The 16,365-nt window shown below is 43.3% G+C and overlaps 1 protein-coding gene across 2 annotated transcripts; it reads right to left on the bottom strand.

Moving 5' to 3' along the window:
- Positions 1-229: 229 nt before the first annotated feature.
- Positions 230-9,769, bottom strand: LOC123515136. 2 transcript variants are annotated; one of them, XM_045273598.1, is made up of 11 exons: positions 9,500-9,769; positions 8,436-8,678; positions 7,564-7,676; positions 6,942-7,124; positions 6,296-6,793; positions 5,514-6,123; positions 5,132-5,235; positions 4,890-4,998; positions 4,245-4,468; positions 3,429-3,586; positions 230-1,034 (listed from the first exon to the last, which is right to left on the bottom strand). In XM_045273598.1, the coding sequence occupies exons 1-11, from the start codon at positions 9,570-9,572 to the stop codon at positions 1,010-1,012; spliced, it is 2,340 nt and encodes a 779-aa protein (XP_045129533.1). In that variant the 5' UTR covers positions 9,573-9,769; the 3' UTR covers positions 230-1,009. The 2 variants fall into 2 exon arrangements, with proteins under 2 accessions (XP_045129533.1, XP_045129532.1); XM_045273597.1 differs by lacking the exons at positions 8,436-8,678; positions 9,500-9,769 and adding an exon at positions 7,900-8,391.
- Positions 9,770-16,365: the final 6,596 nt, after the last annotated feature.

The raw sequence follows: 16,365 nt of genomic DNA, 5'->3' as shown, positions 1-16,365 counted from the left end.
CAGTTGTGACCTTAAGCCCTGTATACAGGAACAAGTTTTGTTGTGATTATGTCTGCTGCAACTGGTGCTTAATGGCTGGCTGGGATGAAACATCTCACTGTCCCGATTATGTCTGCTGCAACTGGTGCTTAATGGCTGGCTGGGATGAAACATCTCACTGTCCCAGATTCGAAGTCAGCAGTTTTAACATTTCATTGCTATTTCACATTGCAGTTACCCACATCCAGATTAATTTTGAGTAGGGTGTCATGGGTTTTTCCATTGTCCATGAATATTCTTTCCAAAAAGTCATTTAAAGCAAATATAACAGTGAGTCACATAATTTAATCTGTAAAATATTAAAGCACTAAAACAGTTGGCTGTAGCTAATATAACTTTATTAACATCCAAAATCATTAATATGTACTGCAAGCACCTGCTGGTGCATCTACTATCTAAAGTTATTAATAGTACAGTGCAAACATCTGGTATATCTACTTTTGCTTTTTCTCTTGAAGGCAACTAAATATATATTTTGTACCGTGGTACACTGGAAACATGCGTGGTTTGGGGTTCGAATCCTGTCCACGATCGGAGTGTAGGTTGGGCTTCCTCACTTGGGGCAGCGGTTTTCTAGCAGGTGGGCTTTGAGAGAGGAGGTACCCCAAAAAGTATCCCCTTTAGCCCATAAATTCCTGTGAAAAGCTCACATGGTATAAAAAAAAAAAAAAAAAAAAAAAAAAAAAAAAAGGATATTGGAAATCAATCGATAAAAATCTACAGTAGTAATATCGTCTGAATTTCTCAGATGCAAACTTACAAATCTATTTCAGTCATACGTAATAACAGCTGTGCATGTCTGCAGAAAATATAAACTGAGACCAAAGAGAACTAATTACTATTTCTCTCTCTCTCTCTCTCTCTCTCTCTCTCTCTCTCTCTCTCTCTCTCTCTCTCTCTCTCTCTCTCTCTCTCTCTCTCTCTCTCTCTTCCTGTGTTCACTGTTACTTTTTCCTCTTGGTACTTGTGCTCATGTATCTAGGTTGGCCAGGTGCCTGCAAAGGAAGAGGAGCTTGTTATACCATTAGCTGTAATATTAAAGTGGGTGGATTATCAAATACTCCCAGGGTGTCAATATTGCCCTTGGTTCTCTCTCTCTCTCTCTCTCTCTCTCTCTCTCTCTCTCTCTCTCTCTCTCTCTCTCTCTCTCTCTCTCTCTCTCTCTCTCTCTCTCTTCAGATCCCATTGCCGAGTTCTATTTTTTGTATAATCTAGCAAATTTTTATCATGTTAAGTCATTCATCTGTATTTTATATTGTCAACAACTGTCATACACCAATGAGGGGGATAACTAATCTAGGGCAACAAAAAGATAAAAAAAAGATCCCATTCAGTCGACAGTCTCCTTACAGATTGGAAAGGGTTAGCCTGAAGACAGGGATAAATGTCTGGAAACCTCCCTCTTAAATGAAGTCAAGTCATAGGAAATGGGAAATAGAGACACAGGCAGGGAATTCCAGAGTTTACCAGAGAAAGGTATGAAAGACTGAGAATACTGGGTAACTCTTGCACTGGAGACTTGAATGAATAAGGGTGAGAGGAAGAAGAAAGCCTTGTGCTGCGAGGCTGCTGAATGAGGGGAGACATGCAGTTAACAAGATCAGAAGAGCAGTTAGCATGAAAATAGCAGTACAAGATAGCAAGAGATGCAACATTCTGGCAGTTAGAAAGAGGCTGAAGACAGTCAGTCAAAGGAGAGGAGTTGATGAGACGGAAACCTTTTTAATTCCACCTTATCTAATAAAACTGTGTGAATGGAACCCCCCCCCCTCATACAGGTGAAGAGTACTCCATACATGGGCAGATGAGGCCTTTATACAGAGTTAGCATTTGGGAGGGTGAGAAAAACTGGTGAAGACAACTCAGAACACCTAACTCCATAGATGGAGTTTTAGCAAGAGATGAGATGTGAAGTTTCCAGTTTAGGTTATGAGTAAAGGGCAGACCAATGATATTCAGTGTAGAAGATGGGGACAGTTGAGTGTCTTTGAAGAAGAAGGGATAATTGGCGGGAAGGTTGTCGAGTTGATAGATGGAGGAATTGAGTTTTTGAGGCATTGAACACTAGTAAGTTTTTTCTCTGCCCCAATCAGAAATCTTAGAAAAATCTGAAGTCAGGCATTCTGATTTCTGATTGGATAGAGAAAACTTGTAAGGTTCAGTGCCTCAAAAACTCAATTCTTTCATTTATCAACTCGGTAGACTGTTCTACCTTTCAACCCTATTTAGAGTACAAGAGTGATCAAAAGTTTTGAGACTATTTCCATTGTAAATTAAGGAAATTAGTAAGTTAAATTCATTATCAGGGGAAAGCATAGTTTTTTTTTTTAGCCACATTGCATGAGGTACAGGCAACCCCCGTTTAACGAAGGTTCACACAACAAAATTTTGCTACAACGAAGGTTTAATTTTACTACCATCTGATTATTTAACAAATACCAAACTCGCTTTAACAAAGTTTTATCCAGGTAATTTTTTCCAAGTTTGAAAGCCCCGCCGTATCACGCAAGCCGACAAGCTTTTGAATAGACTAGCAGCCGCAAATACTAAGGCCTGCCTCAGGAGAAATCCTGGGACACCTGTAGAATCAAGATCAAGATCAAGATCAAGCCTCTCGTGGACAACACACACCACTCACTCCCATAACAGCGTCAGCAGCAGCTCATCTTCACTTGCTCAACTTAGCACCAAAACTCCTTGCAATGTGGCCTAGCATTCCTAAGAAGACCAGGAAGTCTCTTACTCTCAAAGTGAAGCTTGATATTATTCACAGACACGAGAGAGGCGAGAAAACTATAGTATTGCTGGCCACCATCTTGACTCCATCTACTGTCTCTAATATTTTCAAGTCAGCAGACTATTAAGAAGACTGGTGAGACTGTATCTTCCTTGCAAGCTAAAAGAACCACCTGATATCATGACTCTACAATGGATAAAATGGAAAGCCTTGTGGAAATGTGGTACATAAGTTTTGTATGCGGTACAATGATGCGCCCTTTGTTTACATTGCACAGGTTGCCGGTTAGTGTCTTTCCCGCTTCACTCTCCCTCCCTTCGTAAATTTAAGATCAACATTATAAAGCTACGTACATACATACATTAGTGTACATTATAATAACTTAAATTAAATTTAACTGCCTAAATGTTAAACTTCATAATTTTTACTTTCATTAAACCTTTCACCGTACTATCATGCACTCTCGCTTTGCTTACTCTCAGTGGAAGTTCAAGTCAGGGGTAAACTTGTTATAATCGGTTCACTTAACAAAGTTTCGCTTAATGAAGTGTTTTTTAGGAACGTAACCCCTTCGTTAAACGGGGGTTGCCTGTACTACATTGGCCTTTGTTTCACTTATCATAACCAAGTTCATGTGCATGTCCTTACTTACGTGAGGGCTGAACCCCAATAGGTAAGATTGAAGATGAGGAAAATTATAGGAACTAGGATGCGGCCAAATACCATTAAGGCCATATTATTTTTCTTCTCTGGAGTGGATGGAGCAAAGGTGGGGATCTCTTCTTGTGCCTCTGCGTCTTTGCTGATCACCTACAACAGATATTTAGTACCATATATGTAAACAGATTTTAGGAAAAGTGCTTTACAAGAACATTGTAACTTTCTATTCACAGCTAAGTGAATATTCATGACTTCAGAATGCTGGAATTATGTCCTTGTGACAAATTACATTGTGATACTCATGAATTATTGGTGTAAGTTGACAAAAATGCATAGTCAAATGTACAAGCTTTAGCTTGATGGCAGGCTAATCATGTGATAACAAAATGGTTAGTGAAATGCACAAGACTCGATAGAAACCAATGCTGACTTGTACTATTGATGAAGATGAAGATAAGATGGAGGAGGAAGAGATGAAAGGAAGCCAGCGAGGAACCTGCATGGCTGCAGCAAAGTCAACAAGAGTTTGCAACATCACCACCACGAAGATGATGACAATGGAGAAGAAGAGCCAAATATCAACCAGCTTGAAATATGATGTCTTGGGCAGTGAATTGGAAGTCTGTTGACCAAGAAGTGTTGGAAGAAAAAAAAAAAATAAATAAAAAAATACATTACCAATTATATACTATCTGATTTGTTAAGATTGAATACTTTCACATTAACATCAGTGATCTAAAGACACTTGATTTGACTTACTGGGTGTGTGCTGTTGGTTAGTGATAAAGAAGACAGGACTTGGCAGTACCTGGGTGAAGAGTGAGGCAAGGACAAGCAGGGCTGTCAGTGCCACCACAATGCGGGAGTTGAAGTCATCGATCTTGAAGAAGAAAGTTGCATAGGCAATGACCATCAGGAGGGTGGTGGGGATGTAGAGGGTGAGGAGGTAGAAGCCATATCGCCTAATAAATCTCACATTCACTTGTATAGTTGAAAACTCCCCTCCAGAGACTCTTTCCATGTCCAGTCGACCTGCATTAAGAAGATATCATAATGTGCATGAAATAAGAAATACAAATTGATAGGAAGAAACTGTACATACATACTCATAAAGAACTTACATATAGTCAGTAACTCTATTTGCAAAAGCATAAGCAACAGTAGTAAAATTGTATTACTTTATTACACCACAGCTAAGAAATTGGCATGAATTTTGGAGAATGGCAGAAATAAGCTAGAATATATGTAAAGCTTTCCAGTTTCATAATTCAACAAATAGATTTGGTCTCATTTCACAAGCCTTACTTTTATCATCTGTACTTCAGACAGTGTAGCTTATTACAGTCTCATAAAATCTAATAGGTCTACTTCTGTTTGTTCTTCCTTTGGTGGTTAAAACCCTCTTTATTATTCTGTTCTGACAGATGTAAATGTGCCTAAAGCAGGAACATACCAATGGTATACTCAATAAGTGCTGGTGGTCCTGAATAATTGGCAGCAGCAGGCACCAGCTGCATGTAAGTTGCTGCTGCTGACACCAGTGTAAAGCGTAGGAAACACACCTGCAACACCCAGATAGCAACCAAAATAACTCTAGAGGAAATGTAATAAATCAAGTGCTGTAGGTATTGTTGCTAAGTTAGTCAATTAGAAACAAACAAAGACCATATCAATGTATATGAAAGTGTAACTGACCTGAGCATCGAAGGGGAACATGATGAGGTCAAAGTCACAGGTGTAGGTGAGGGTGTAGAGCTGACTCGTTTCCAAACTGTTTTCAAGACCAGAGAAGATATTCACTGCAACACAGGGTCACAGATGGTGTCAGAAATATGAAGGTAATGGGAAGTTATAAGAATCTATGTGCAAGATAGAGATGGATTTATTCTGTGCAGCTGCGTGGCTGTAGAGCTAACACAGAAAGAGAGAGAGAGAGAGAGAGAGAGAGAGAGAGAGAGAGAGAGAGAGAGAGAGAGAGAGAGAGAGAGAGAGAGAGAATGGACCACTGAGATACATAACTGTAGTCTTATAACCAAATACCAGTTCCTTCTTAACAATCTGGGTATGCCCAACTTACTTTCATGGGTGAGGTGAGGAGGAGCTGGCTTAGAGGTACCTTGGCGCACTACTTCCACTCGTGCCCCCTGGTCAAGATTGGTGAAGATATTACCCTGGGCATTACTGAAGAATACCCTTGGTGTCCAGATGCTGGCTACGGCCTCTCCAAAGAGTAGGTTGAGAGTGCGGTCATCTTTCAGGTTGAGATAACTGAGACGGACATCTTTCCATTGCAGACTGAGGGACATTGTTGAGACGTATGTTAAGTCTTGTGTCACAATGGATGGGAAAGCAATGATGTTAATATAGATCAGGACCTGAAGTGGACTGCCTTCTTGAGTGGGTGGAGGAGGAATGGTATTGCGATAACCTTGTGGCAGCTGAACAACAGAGCATTGCGCTTCATCACTCTGGTCTCCACAGTCAATGCGCAGGTCACATCGGTTCTCAAGAGGAATACAGGTGCCATCAGAACAAGTGAATTGGTCATTGCGACAGACAGAAAGTGTGAGGTTGACCAGTGTACCTGGCAGGATGTTGCACACTTCACCGGCCAGCTTCCATGTCTTGGTCCCAAAAGGATAATTGCCCTCCCGCAGGGGCTGCCATAGTGCAGTTGCTCCTTCCTCCTTCAGTGAAAGAGTGCAGATGTTAATAACATGACAGTTTATATTTATATCAAGTAGAATCCACATTATAAAGAGAATCTTTTCAAGTAATTTTCTAAGATCAATACTGTACAAATTCTTAATTATGAGGAAAATATTTACAAATTTGCATCTTGAAAAAACATGCATTTACCTTCAGGGAGCGTATGGTCCAAGACTTGTTGCCTGTTTCCCAATAAATGTCAGAGTGGAAGAAGCCATGAAGTGCAGGACGGCCTCCCCTTTCAGCCCCCAGCACATACTCTTGATTGAAGGGAGAGTTGGGACAGACAGCTGGTCCCTTTAAGTATAGGGTGGACAGCTGTGGGAACTCACAAGGGACACAAAACTCATATGAGTCAAGACAAGCAATATCAGACCACCGGGAGGGGAAAGTGCCACTCAGCATAACCAAACAGTTCTCTGCCGTGCCGCCATTAGGTCCTGAGCCTCGCCATGGGCCTTCCCATGAGACAGGTTCATTTGTCTCCCAGTATTCCCACAGCCTCTCCTGCCGAGAGTCTGTGGCACCCATCCACAGGTATGAGGAGCCCTGTCCCTTGGAACAGTAAGTGGCTCTTCCTTGAGACCTTTCATACAGTCTCATGTTTTCTTGGTCATCCAGTGGCACCATCACACTGCCTCCCACCACCTAAAAAAGCAAAATACTGTTTGTTAAAAAGTGCATCGCTTCATGCATAAGGGGCCATATTTGATAACTTGCTATTACTTATTTCTCTCTCTCTGCCCTTCAAGCCATGCTGATATGTTATAAGCATTTCCCCATCACAAGCATCTACCTTACATAAATGGAGAGAGGCCTTGAGAGAAAATCTATCAGGAAAGAATGTGACTCTCCGACGCTGGCGGTTACATATGTCTTCCTTCTGCCACACTTTCCATGCCACCTCCCCAGATATGTTCCAGCGCTGCGAGGACCAGCTGAGAACATTCCCTTCTTGTTCTTCTTCACACCGTGCTATCTGCAAAGCTTTGTACATATATCACAGGACTTCTTTTCATGTCACTCAAGACCTGCTTAAGCACAAGTAACTGAGGCTACAGGCTTCCCCCAAGGTCTAGATATGTATTCCCATGGCCCCAAGGATGATCATTATGCACAAATTCATCAGAAGTTTGCTAGAGTAGTAACAAAATACATACATATTTTTTTGTGCTAGGGTACATACATAAATACACTCTCTCTCTCTCTGTAGAAGTGGTGTTTCACTAGTCTGCAGCCAATCGTGCCCCATTGATTGGTCTGTAAAAGCTGATAGAGGAAGTAAAATTTCAATGTATACTGCTTGAGAGAGAGAGAGAGAGAGAGAGAGTAAATAAATAAGTGGTTGAGATTTTGTCAGATTTATGTATCACTTATGCATTCACCCATATCCATGTGAGGCAGAAGTGGATAGATACCTTGCTGATTGTTGATGGGCTGAGCACTGATGACCAGAAGTTGAGCTGGGTGATCTCTCCACTGAAACTCTGGTCTCTTTGAAATCCACCCCCAAACCGGTCCTGCTCCTGCCCTGTATTGACACACACACACACACACACACACACACACACACACACACACACACACATTTAACAACGTAAATGAGAAGCTTGTATCGATTAAGATTAGATCGATAAATAGGGTGCAGAGATGAAATCATGAGAACATAATTTAGAGCTTATTGAACATAACTAAGCTGACACATTCATAAGTGTACAATGTAGCCTACACAAACACACACTATAATAATTTACCAATGACATAGGCACCAGCAGGATCGATGTTGCCTGACAAACGCCCAATGTTTCCCTCAGAAAGCGATTCTCCATTTACAAAGATGACCCAGTCACCAGACCGATGCTGGAAGGTGAAGCAAAAATGTGTCCACATTCGGAAGGGCGTCTCTAGTGATGTCTCGACCCAGATACTCTTTAGAGATACTTTATACTCTCCAACGCGATGGTCTGGCGCAATGCAGGCATGGCAAGCAGCATGGAGAAGAATGAAGAGTGCTTTTAGCGCTTTGGATGTCAAACAGCGGTATGTGAGAGCAGTATTAAAGTTCCTCATGATTCACCTATGTTAGTAAATCCTGATGTCATCTATACCTGCCGTGCGAATTATGATTTTTAAATTTAAGAGAAATATGCGGGGCAATAAGTTCCTAGGAGTTAGGAGGATCTGTATTACCTTAAGATAGTGTACTATTTTATGTTTAAATGAGGAGTTAACATTTGGTGAACTGAAAGATAATTATTATATCAGCAATGTGTGCTTTGTTCAGCCTCACCCATTCTGAGTTCATTGTCGCGGTCGTCAGACACAGCATAGGACATAAGCGTGGACTCCTCACGAAACCTGGTGAGCCGCAGCCAGTAGCAGGTAGTGAAGGAGGATAGCACAGGGAAAGGCGGTGCTGCAAGACGGGCGTAGCTAAGGGCTGAGGGTATCCCAGATTCTTGTAAGGCAAGTACACGCTCCTCTCCAGGTGACAAAGGTGAAAGAGATGAGATGATTGTTGGCCCTTCAACCTCTGTAAAGATACGCAGGATCTCTCTCTCTCTCTCTCTCTCTCTCTCTCTCTCTCTCTCTCTCTCTCTCTCTCTCTCTCTCTCTCTACTGGTTGATTGCAAACTTGCAATGAACCCTCCAACTAGATAAGTGCGAAAAAAAAAAAGCTGCTGTTTTGAACGTCTAATTCACACCTTTCCTTTCAATTCAATGTAAATGTTTCATCTTTATTATTGGTGACTCCATTTGATTGCAAGAAAGATATTAATTTCCCCCCTCACGTCTTCAACAACGTAATACCTCATAATTATACGATTCCCATGTATGATTCTCGCGAAGAATGGGAATGATAAGCTAGATTCACACTTCTCAACTTGAGGATGATACTTAAACTTTCACACGTGCCGTCTTAAGCACTTTTGCTTTACTTTTTTTTTTTTTTTTTTAACTTTATGGAGACATGATGAACAGACTGATAAGTATTTTGATAGACACACGAGAGAGAGAGAGAGAGAGAGAGAGAGAGAGAGAGAGAGAGAGAATTTTCTTTGTTTTGTTCTTCATGGTAATCCCCCAAAAGATTTGCTGAACTACTGTCTATCACTTGCATTAATCACCAATATTGAAAATAAACTAAATAATTATCTGGTAATCATTTCTAGATTTGGACGGAAAACAAAAGAATTTCTAGAATAAATAAAAAAAACGTTAGATCCAATAACATAGATTCGAGACATGGTGAATCAAGTAATTAATCTAACCCCCATATATAGGTACCTACCTATCCATATGACCGCAGGAGGTGATAAAATCCGTGCTGGTTATGAGGTTTTCGAGACTCACCTGGTTGAGGATCCTGCGCTAAGATGATCCTCACCATAATCACCACCGCCGCCTTGGACACAAGCCTGTACATCCTCCTACTCCGCCAGGATAATACTTTGTGATCTCCACATCCAGCAGTAGTGGCTAATGCAGCACGGGACGAGCGTGTATCTATTATAATAGCCTCCGCTCAACAAAAGATGCACCTACATTTTTAACGCCTTCATGCCTGCTGGTACAAACGTGAAGTAATCGCTTCCACCGTGACAGGATGCCATCAATGCATCGTGTTTGCACCAGCTATTGCCACCACCACCAGGGAGCGGCGCTGAGTCTCCTTCGTGACCACGGTGAGGGTACGTAAGAGTGAAGGAATAGAAATTAGTGGAGGAGGCAGAAAAATGGAACAGAAGGAAAGGGATACTGTATTACTGTGGAGGGGGAAGGAGTAGGTTAGTACTGGGAAGATGAAGGAGAGCACTTAGCAGCACTATAGAGAAAAGTATTGCTTGATAATGATAGTAAAAATTATAATAATAATGGTAATGATTATACTACTACTACTACTACTACTACTACTACTACTGCTGCTGCTGCTGCTACAACCACTCCTATTACTAATACTACTACTAATTATTATTATTATTATTATTATTATTATTATTATTATTATTATTATTATTATTATTATTATTATTATTATTATTATTATTATTAACTATTATAAATAATACCAATAACAACAACAATAATGATGATGATGATAATGATTGATTGATTGATTGATTGATACATTTATTGTTGAATTAATAAATAATTACAACAAAGGAGGAGGATGGGCCTTGCCACCCACCCCCTGGGCAAAGACTTAAGGTTAAAGTATCACAAAAATAACTCTGGACAGTATACACAACAAGAATACAAGTATTTCAATAAATAAATACACATATTGCACACCTTATTGCTTAAGACATCCTACAGTCTGGGAGCAGACTGAGGATATTCCCTGAGTATATCCCTAAGGGTGGCAGAGTCTAGGAGATGGTCAATGAGGCTGTACAAGTCATGCTGACCTTGTGGCCTAAATTAAGCAATGAGAGGACATTCCATGATATAGTGTAGCACACAGCACACACCAGGAGAAACGCTGACTTCCCAAAAGTATTTGTAGCCTAATCTGAGCCTCAATGCTACCTTGTCATGTGATGCAGTGTGTCTCCCGTAGGTGTAAGCACAGCTCTGGGAGACACGTGCATAGTGAAGACTAGTGCTTCTGCCCTTATGGCAACATAGCTCCAACTGATCACTAATGCTACTTTGTACAAAGTCCTTAATGCTACTCTTAACATAATCCAGAGTGTACTCGGTGCCAGGGTCCACTGTGCCATCTTGTAGGGTACACTGAGCAAGGTGGTCTGCTTTTTCATTTAACGGGATATCCACATGAGAGGGTATCCAGATGAAATGGACTGTGGCACTGGCACCTTCTAGATCAAGACACTTATTAACTAGATCACAGTCCATGGGGGAGGTGGATTGAAGGGGATACAATGCAGCCTGACTGTCAATAAAGAAATATACATTCTTATGGAGAGGCGCCACAATGTGGAGCACCTCCAGTACAGCATACAGTTCTGCTCTAGTGGAAGACATGGGTGCAGGGAGCCACCTGGAAACCTCAGTGTCAGTGTAGAGACTGGCAGAGATGTAGTCACGGATGAACAGCCCACATCCAGACCTGCTGCCATTGACTGACCCATCACAATAAACATGAATAGCCTGAACGTGTGGGTACTTGGACAATTTAGTCATGAACATGTCTTGCAGCACATGAGGGAGCCAGTCCCTCTTGGGCTGATGCAGTGAGTGAATATCAACACTGACACGGTGAGGGTTCCAGGCGGGTTGCAGCGGTGACATAACAACGTTAATACAAGCCTCGGCTACACCTACACTTGTCAGTACTCCCAAGATCTTCCTGAGGTATGGTGTTGTAGGAGTGCGAGGATCATGATACAGGGGGGTCAGTGATCCCTTTAGAGAGTCAGAGACCTTGCATAGCATCCGACTAATTGTGCGACAAGTCATTTCCTGTACCCTACACATAATACTCGGCAGGTGCAGTTCAGCTCTGAGGACTTCAATCCGTGCAGTCCTGGGGCATCCCAAGATTATCTGCATGGCTTCATTCTGTACAAGCTCCAGGGGACGGAGTTGGGTGGCACTAAACTGTATTAAAACAGGGGCGGCATAATCAATAAGGGACCGTATGACAGATATATAGAACATTCTTAGGACTGGAATGCCTGCCCCCAGGCCCCTGTTGGCTAGCAGCCGAAGTGGTGCTAGCCGTGGCAGACAGAGGTCTCGGACATAGTGGATGGCTTGAAGAGACTTCCTAAAGCTCATCTGAACACCCAGGTACTTGTGTATATGAACTCTAGGGATGGGAATGTTATTTACAGTGGGCAGCCGAGAGACCTTCCCTTTAGCTTGAAATTTTGTTTTACATTCATTAATCACTAGTCCCATTTGGACACACAACGCTGCCAGTTGTGACAAAGCAACCTGGAGAATCCTGGGTGTGGGGCATTGGAGGAGTATGTCATCAGCATAGATGAGGACCTGGGTGCCCTGCGGAAAGGAACAGCGTGCAATTTTGTCCATTAAAACATTGAAAAGCATTGGACTAAGGACTCCACCCTGTGGTGTTCCAAGCTCAAAAACTTCCTCAGAGGAGACTGCACCTTGAAACCAAACCTGTGCTGTTCTATTGTACAAATAGTCCCTGATCCATCCTAATAATCTACCTTTGACACCTTTGAGAATGAGTTCCTCCATAATAACATCTTTGTTGGCCCTGTCAAAGGCACCCTTGAAATCAATGAAAGCTCTGCAGGTAGCATCCTTATTTATAAGACACTCAACAAAACAATGACTTGTAGAGTGACCTTTTAGGAAGCCATGTACATTGCCAGAGAATACATGGCCCACCTTGTATATAAGTCTGTTCAATATTACCCGTTCCATCATCTTACACAGACAGCTGGTGAGAGAAATAGGGCGAAAGGTGCCATCACCTTTGGGTATTGGGATGATGATGGCTGTTTTCCAAGAGCGGGGAAGCTTGCCTGCAGTGAAAGACATGTTAAATAAATCCAAGATAGGAGAGCATTGAGGATATCATAGGTGATGCCATCCTTGCCAGGAGCTGTTGACTTGCCCAACTTGACTGCCGAGAGGAGTTCGTCATGCGTGATAGGCACACAGGTGTCGTCCAGCAGAGGAACACTGTGGCAAAGTAACTCCATCCTTCGTGGGCTATGCTGAACAAGTGCCTCCTGGTGTTCCACAGGAAGGCCAGAGAAGGATGAGGCTTCCTTCCACTGCAAGACAAGTTCTCATGCCCTGCTTGCAGGATCAGGGTTACACACCTGCCGTCTGGACTTGCCCCGGATGCTGTTGACATGATGCCGCACCTCCCGGAGGGACTGGATCCTGCACACCTTGTCCAGGAAGGAGACCAAGTACTTCTTCCTTTCCTGCTGCCGCAGATCCGTGAGGTGTCGAGCCACGGTGACCATGGCATCCCGTGACTCTGTGTTTGCTGGATTGAGCTGCCAACGTCTCTGGTAGGCAGTGAGCATCTGTTGGCAGTTCAGAATGACAAGGTCGGTAACATAAGTCCAGCGGCATGGAGCATGGGCCCTTGCTGGAACCCTTGGAGTCGCGATGAATCCCTCGATGGTGTGCAGGAGTCCGTCGTACAGTGCCTCTGCATCAGCAAAGGAGCCCTTCATGGCAGCGTACCACGCCACCACATGGACGACGTGGTCCGTCATCCTGGATGGTGGCACCGTCAAGCGCTTCCTGGGCACTGCCGGGGCGGACTGCACCGGAAGGGTCGTCTCCAGGGCGAAGTGGTCGCTCAGCAATGACCTAACAAGATAAGTTTGGGCAGTATATGTTGGCATATTGATGAGGGCTACAAAATCAAGTCTGCCTCCTTGAACATGTGTGGGTGTGTGGTCCCCAGTAAGTACAGCTGTATCTGTGGTGTCAAGGAAAGCCTTCCAGCGCACACCATTGGCATTGGTGGTGAGGTGGCTTCCTAAATCCTTATGCCTGGCATTAAGGTCACCCATGATAACACTTTGCTCTTCAAGAACATATTCAGGAAAATTTGCAATATTTAAGGCACCAGCATGAATGTACATGTTTACAAAGTAAATAATTTCACCCACAGTGTGCAAGCAAACAGTAATAAATTCAATACCCTCAGTGACCCCATTTCCATGAAGTTAACTGGAATCCCATGTTTAATGTAAGTGGCCATCCCCCGACTACTGCCGTCACCACAACTGAGGGTGTGGGAGGCATAACCCCAGCTCAGGCACCCTTGGCCCTACCTCCTGTAAGGCAATAATGTCAGGCTTATGGAGAAGGACATGAGAGTGTAAGTCAGTGAAACGGGCATGTAGACCATTGACATTCCATGTTAGGGTGCGGAAAGTCTTACCGTTCATCGCGATGGTGTTGCATCTGTGTCTTCAGGCCATCCACTTCCTGTGTCAGGCGAGACATCTGCTCCATCAGCATCTGCATGGCTGCCATCAGATGTCCCTGGTCTGGCTCGGGGCTGGCAGTCTTCAGATGTCCCTGGTCTGGCTCGGAGCTGGCAGTCTTCAGATGTCCCTGGTCTGGCTCGGGGCTGGCAGTCTTCAGGTGTCCCTGGTCCGGCTCGGGGTTGGCAGTCCGGGCTGGGATTGGGCTGTAGCACCGCTTCTTCTTTCGGCTGACCAGTGTCCATTCACCTGCATCCTCCTCCTCACAGTCTGCCACAGGGGCCATCCCTGAGAGGCTCCGGGGCTGTCGTGTGGCTCCCTTGACTGGCTTGACGGGGGTATCCATCCTCGGTGTGGGTGCAGCAGCAGTTGCACATTACCCTGCGGCCTTGTCCTTTTTCGTGGGTGGGTCACACAGGCTATGCTGACACACGGCACTCTCTCCTTGGCCCTGTTGAGCACCGCTGGCTAGAGAGAGAGATTGATATTTATATCACTTAGAGAGGGAGAGAGAGAGAGATTAATATTTATATCACTTAGAGAGAGAGAGAGAGAGAGAGGGCCTTTGACTGTGTTTGGAAAGAGGCCGTCATCACCAAACTCCAAGCCGCCGGCATAGCTGGATCTCTCCTGCCAGGCTGCCACTCCTCAGTGACTATCTGAGTGACAGACATCTGAGGATGACTGTCGGTGGCAGGGAGTCTGAGGTGCAGCCCATCACAGCAAGAGTCCCTCAGGGAAGCTGCCTCGGTCCTCTGCTGTGGAACGTGTACATCAATGACTTGCTGCACCTCATCCCCAATGCAAGAGCTTATGCCGACGACGTAACTCTAACGCAGAGCTACAGGCCACAGGAGGAAACTGCCACACAGTCCCAGCTAAGTGACACGCTGAGCCGCATCATCGCCTGGGGCAACATGTGGCAAGTGAAATTTGCCCCCCACAAAACCCAGCTCCTCCATGTCTCCAGAAGAAGGGCAGCCCTACGCCTCAACTTTAACGAGGCAGCCTTGACGTCACAAGACGAGGTGGGGATATTAGGAGTCACATACGACCGTGGGTTGACCTTCAAAACCCATATCGGGCGGCTTACTAGAGAGGCGTCCGGGAAGCTGGCTTCTCTACGGAGAATGTCGTGGCTTCTCGATAGCAAGGGGCTCGAAACCTTGTATAAGGCTCAGATCAGACCTGCTATGGAATACTCAAGCCTTGCGTGGGGAGGAGCGGCCAACAAGAACCTTTCCCTACTCAACAAGGTGCAAGATCGATCAACGAGGCTCATCAGGAGCGGTGACACTGAGCCTGAACCGCACCTGCACACGCTACAACACCGCCGTGACGTAGCAGGTCTGACTGTGCTGTTCAAGGTGCAGGAGGACAGAGTGAGTCATCTGCAGCCCCTCAAACAGGCTCGACGCTTGAGTCCGGTCGCCACACGTGCCGTGGTACAGACTCCTGAGCTGATCCAGCCACGGTGTAGGACCTGGCATGAACAACGCCAGTTCACACTTACGTGAAAATGTGGAATGCCGTGATTGCGTCAGGGATAAACCTCGAAAACACTAATGTGGTGTGGTTCAAGAAAACTGTTAATGCCTGACTTACTGAGTCAGGAGTGAACATTTGTAAATTATTGTAAGTTATAATTTTTCTATAATATAATATGTTAGATTAGTTTTATATGACAGAGGAAGGCTTTTAGATAGAAACCAATAATATTGATTTCTTTAGCCAATTGTGTTAACATATATCTATGTAATGTAGATGTTAATCGCTCTGTATGTTTACTTTGTTTAAATATATATATATATATATATATATATATATATATATATATATATATATATATATATATATATATATAGAGAGAGAGAGAGAGAGAGAGAGAGAGAGAGAGAGAGAGAGAGAGAGAGAGACTGATACATTTATTAAGCCAAACATAGTACAATATCATGTACATACAATACAAAATGTGTTTTATTGCCTTGGTCTGTTGAGCTAAAAGCTCCTTGACAGACCTGATAAATTTGTGTGTGTGTGTGTGTGTGTGTGTTTGATACCGATAAGATAATTTATAATGGCTTATATAGAAATAACTATACTTGTAAACAGATCAACTGTGCATAATAACACTATTACGTAAATTGCAGTATTACTCCTTTGCCTATATAGATGATTGCAACAATAGAGGTAACAATAACAATTACATTAACAATAACAATAATGATAAAAACAATACTATAATAACAATAATAAGAACTACAACATTCACAATGATAAGAACTACAACAATAATAATAATAAGAACAATAATAATAA

Source organism: Portunus trituberculatus, chromosome 38 (genome assembly GCF_017591435.1).
Source record: "Portunus trituberculatus isolate SZX2019 chromosome 38, ASM1759143v1, whole genome shotgun sequence".
NCBI classification, from domain to species: Eukaryota; Metazoa; Arthropoda; class Malacostraca; order Decapoda; family Portunidae; genus Portunus; species Portunus trituberculatus.
Note: the sequence above shows the minus strand (reverse complement) of the source record. Positions and strands in the feature narration are given on the sequence as shown.

Excerpts from the sequence above, each read along its gene's own strand:
- LOC123515136 (XM_045273598.1), bottom strand. The coding sequence starts at position 9,572 with ATGTACAGGCTTGTGTCCAAGGCGGCGGTGGTGATTATGGTGAGGATC. Across the intron at positions 7,677-8,435 it reads CGACAATGAACTCAGAATGG|GGCAGGAGCAGGACCGGTTT; the intron begins GTGAGGCTGAAC and ends GTGTCAATACAG. Across the intron at positions 6,794-6,941 it reads CCTCTCTCCATTTATGTAAG|GTGGTGGGAGGCAGTGTGAT; the intron begins GTAGATGCTTGT and ends TTGCTTTTTTAG.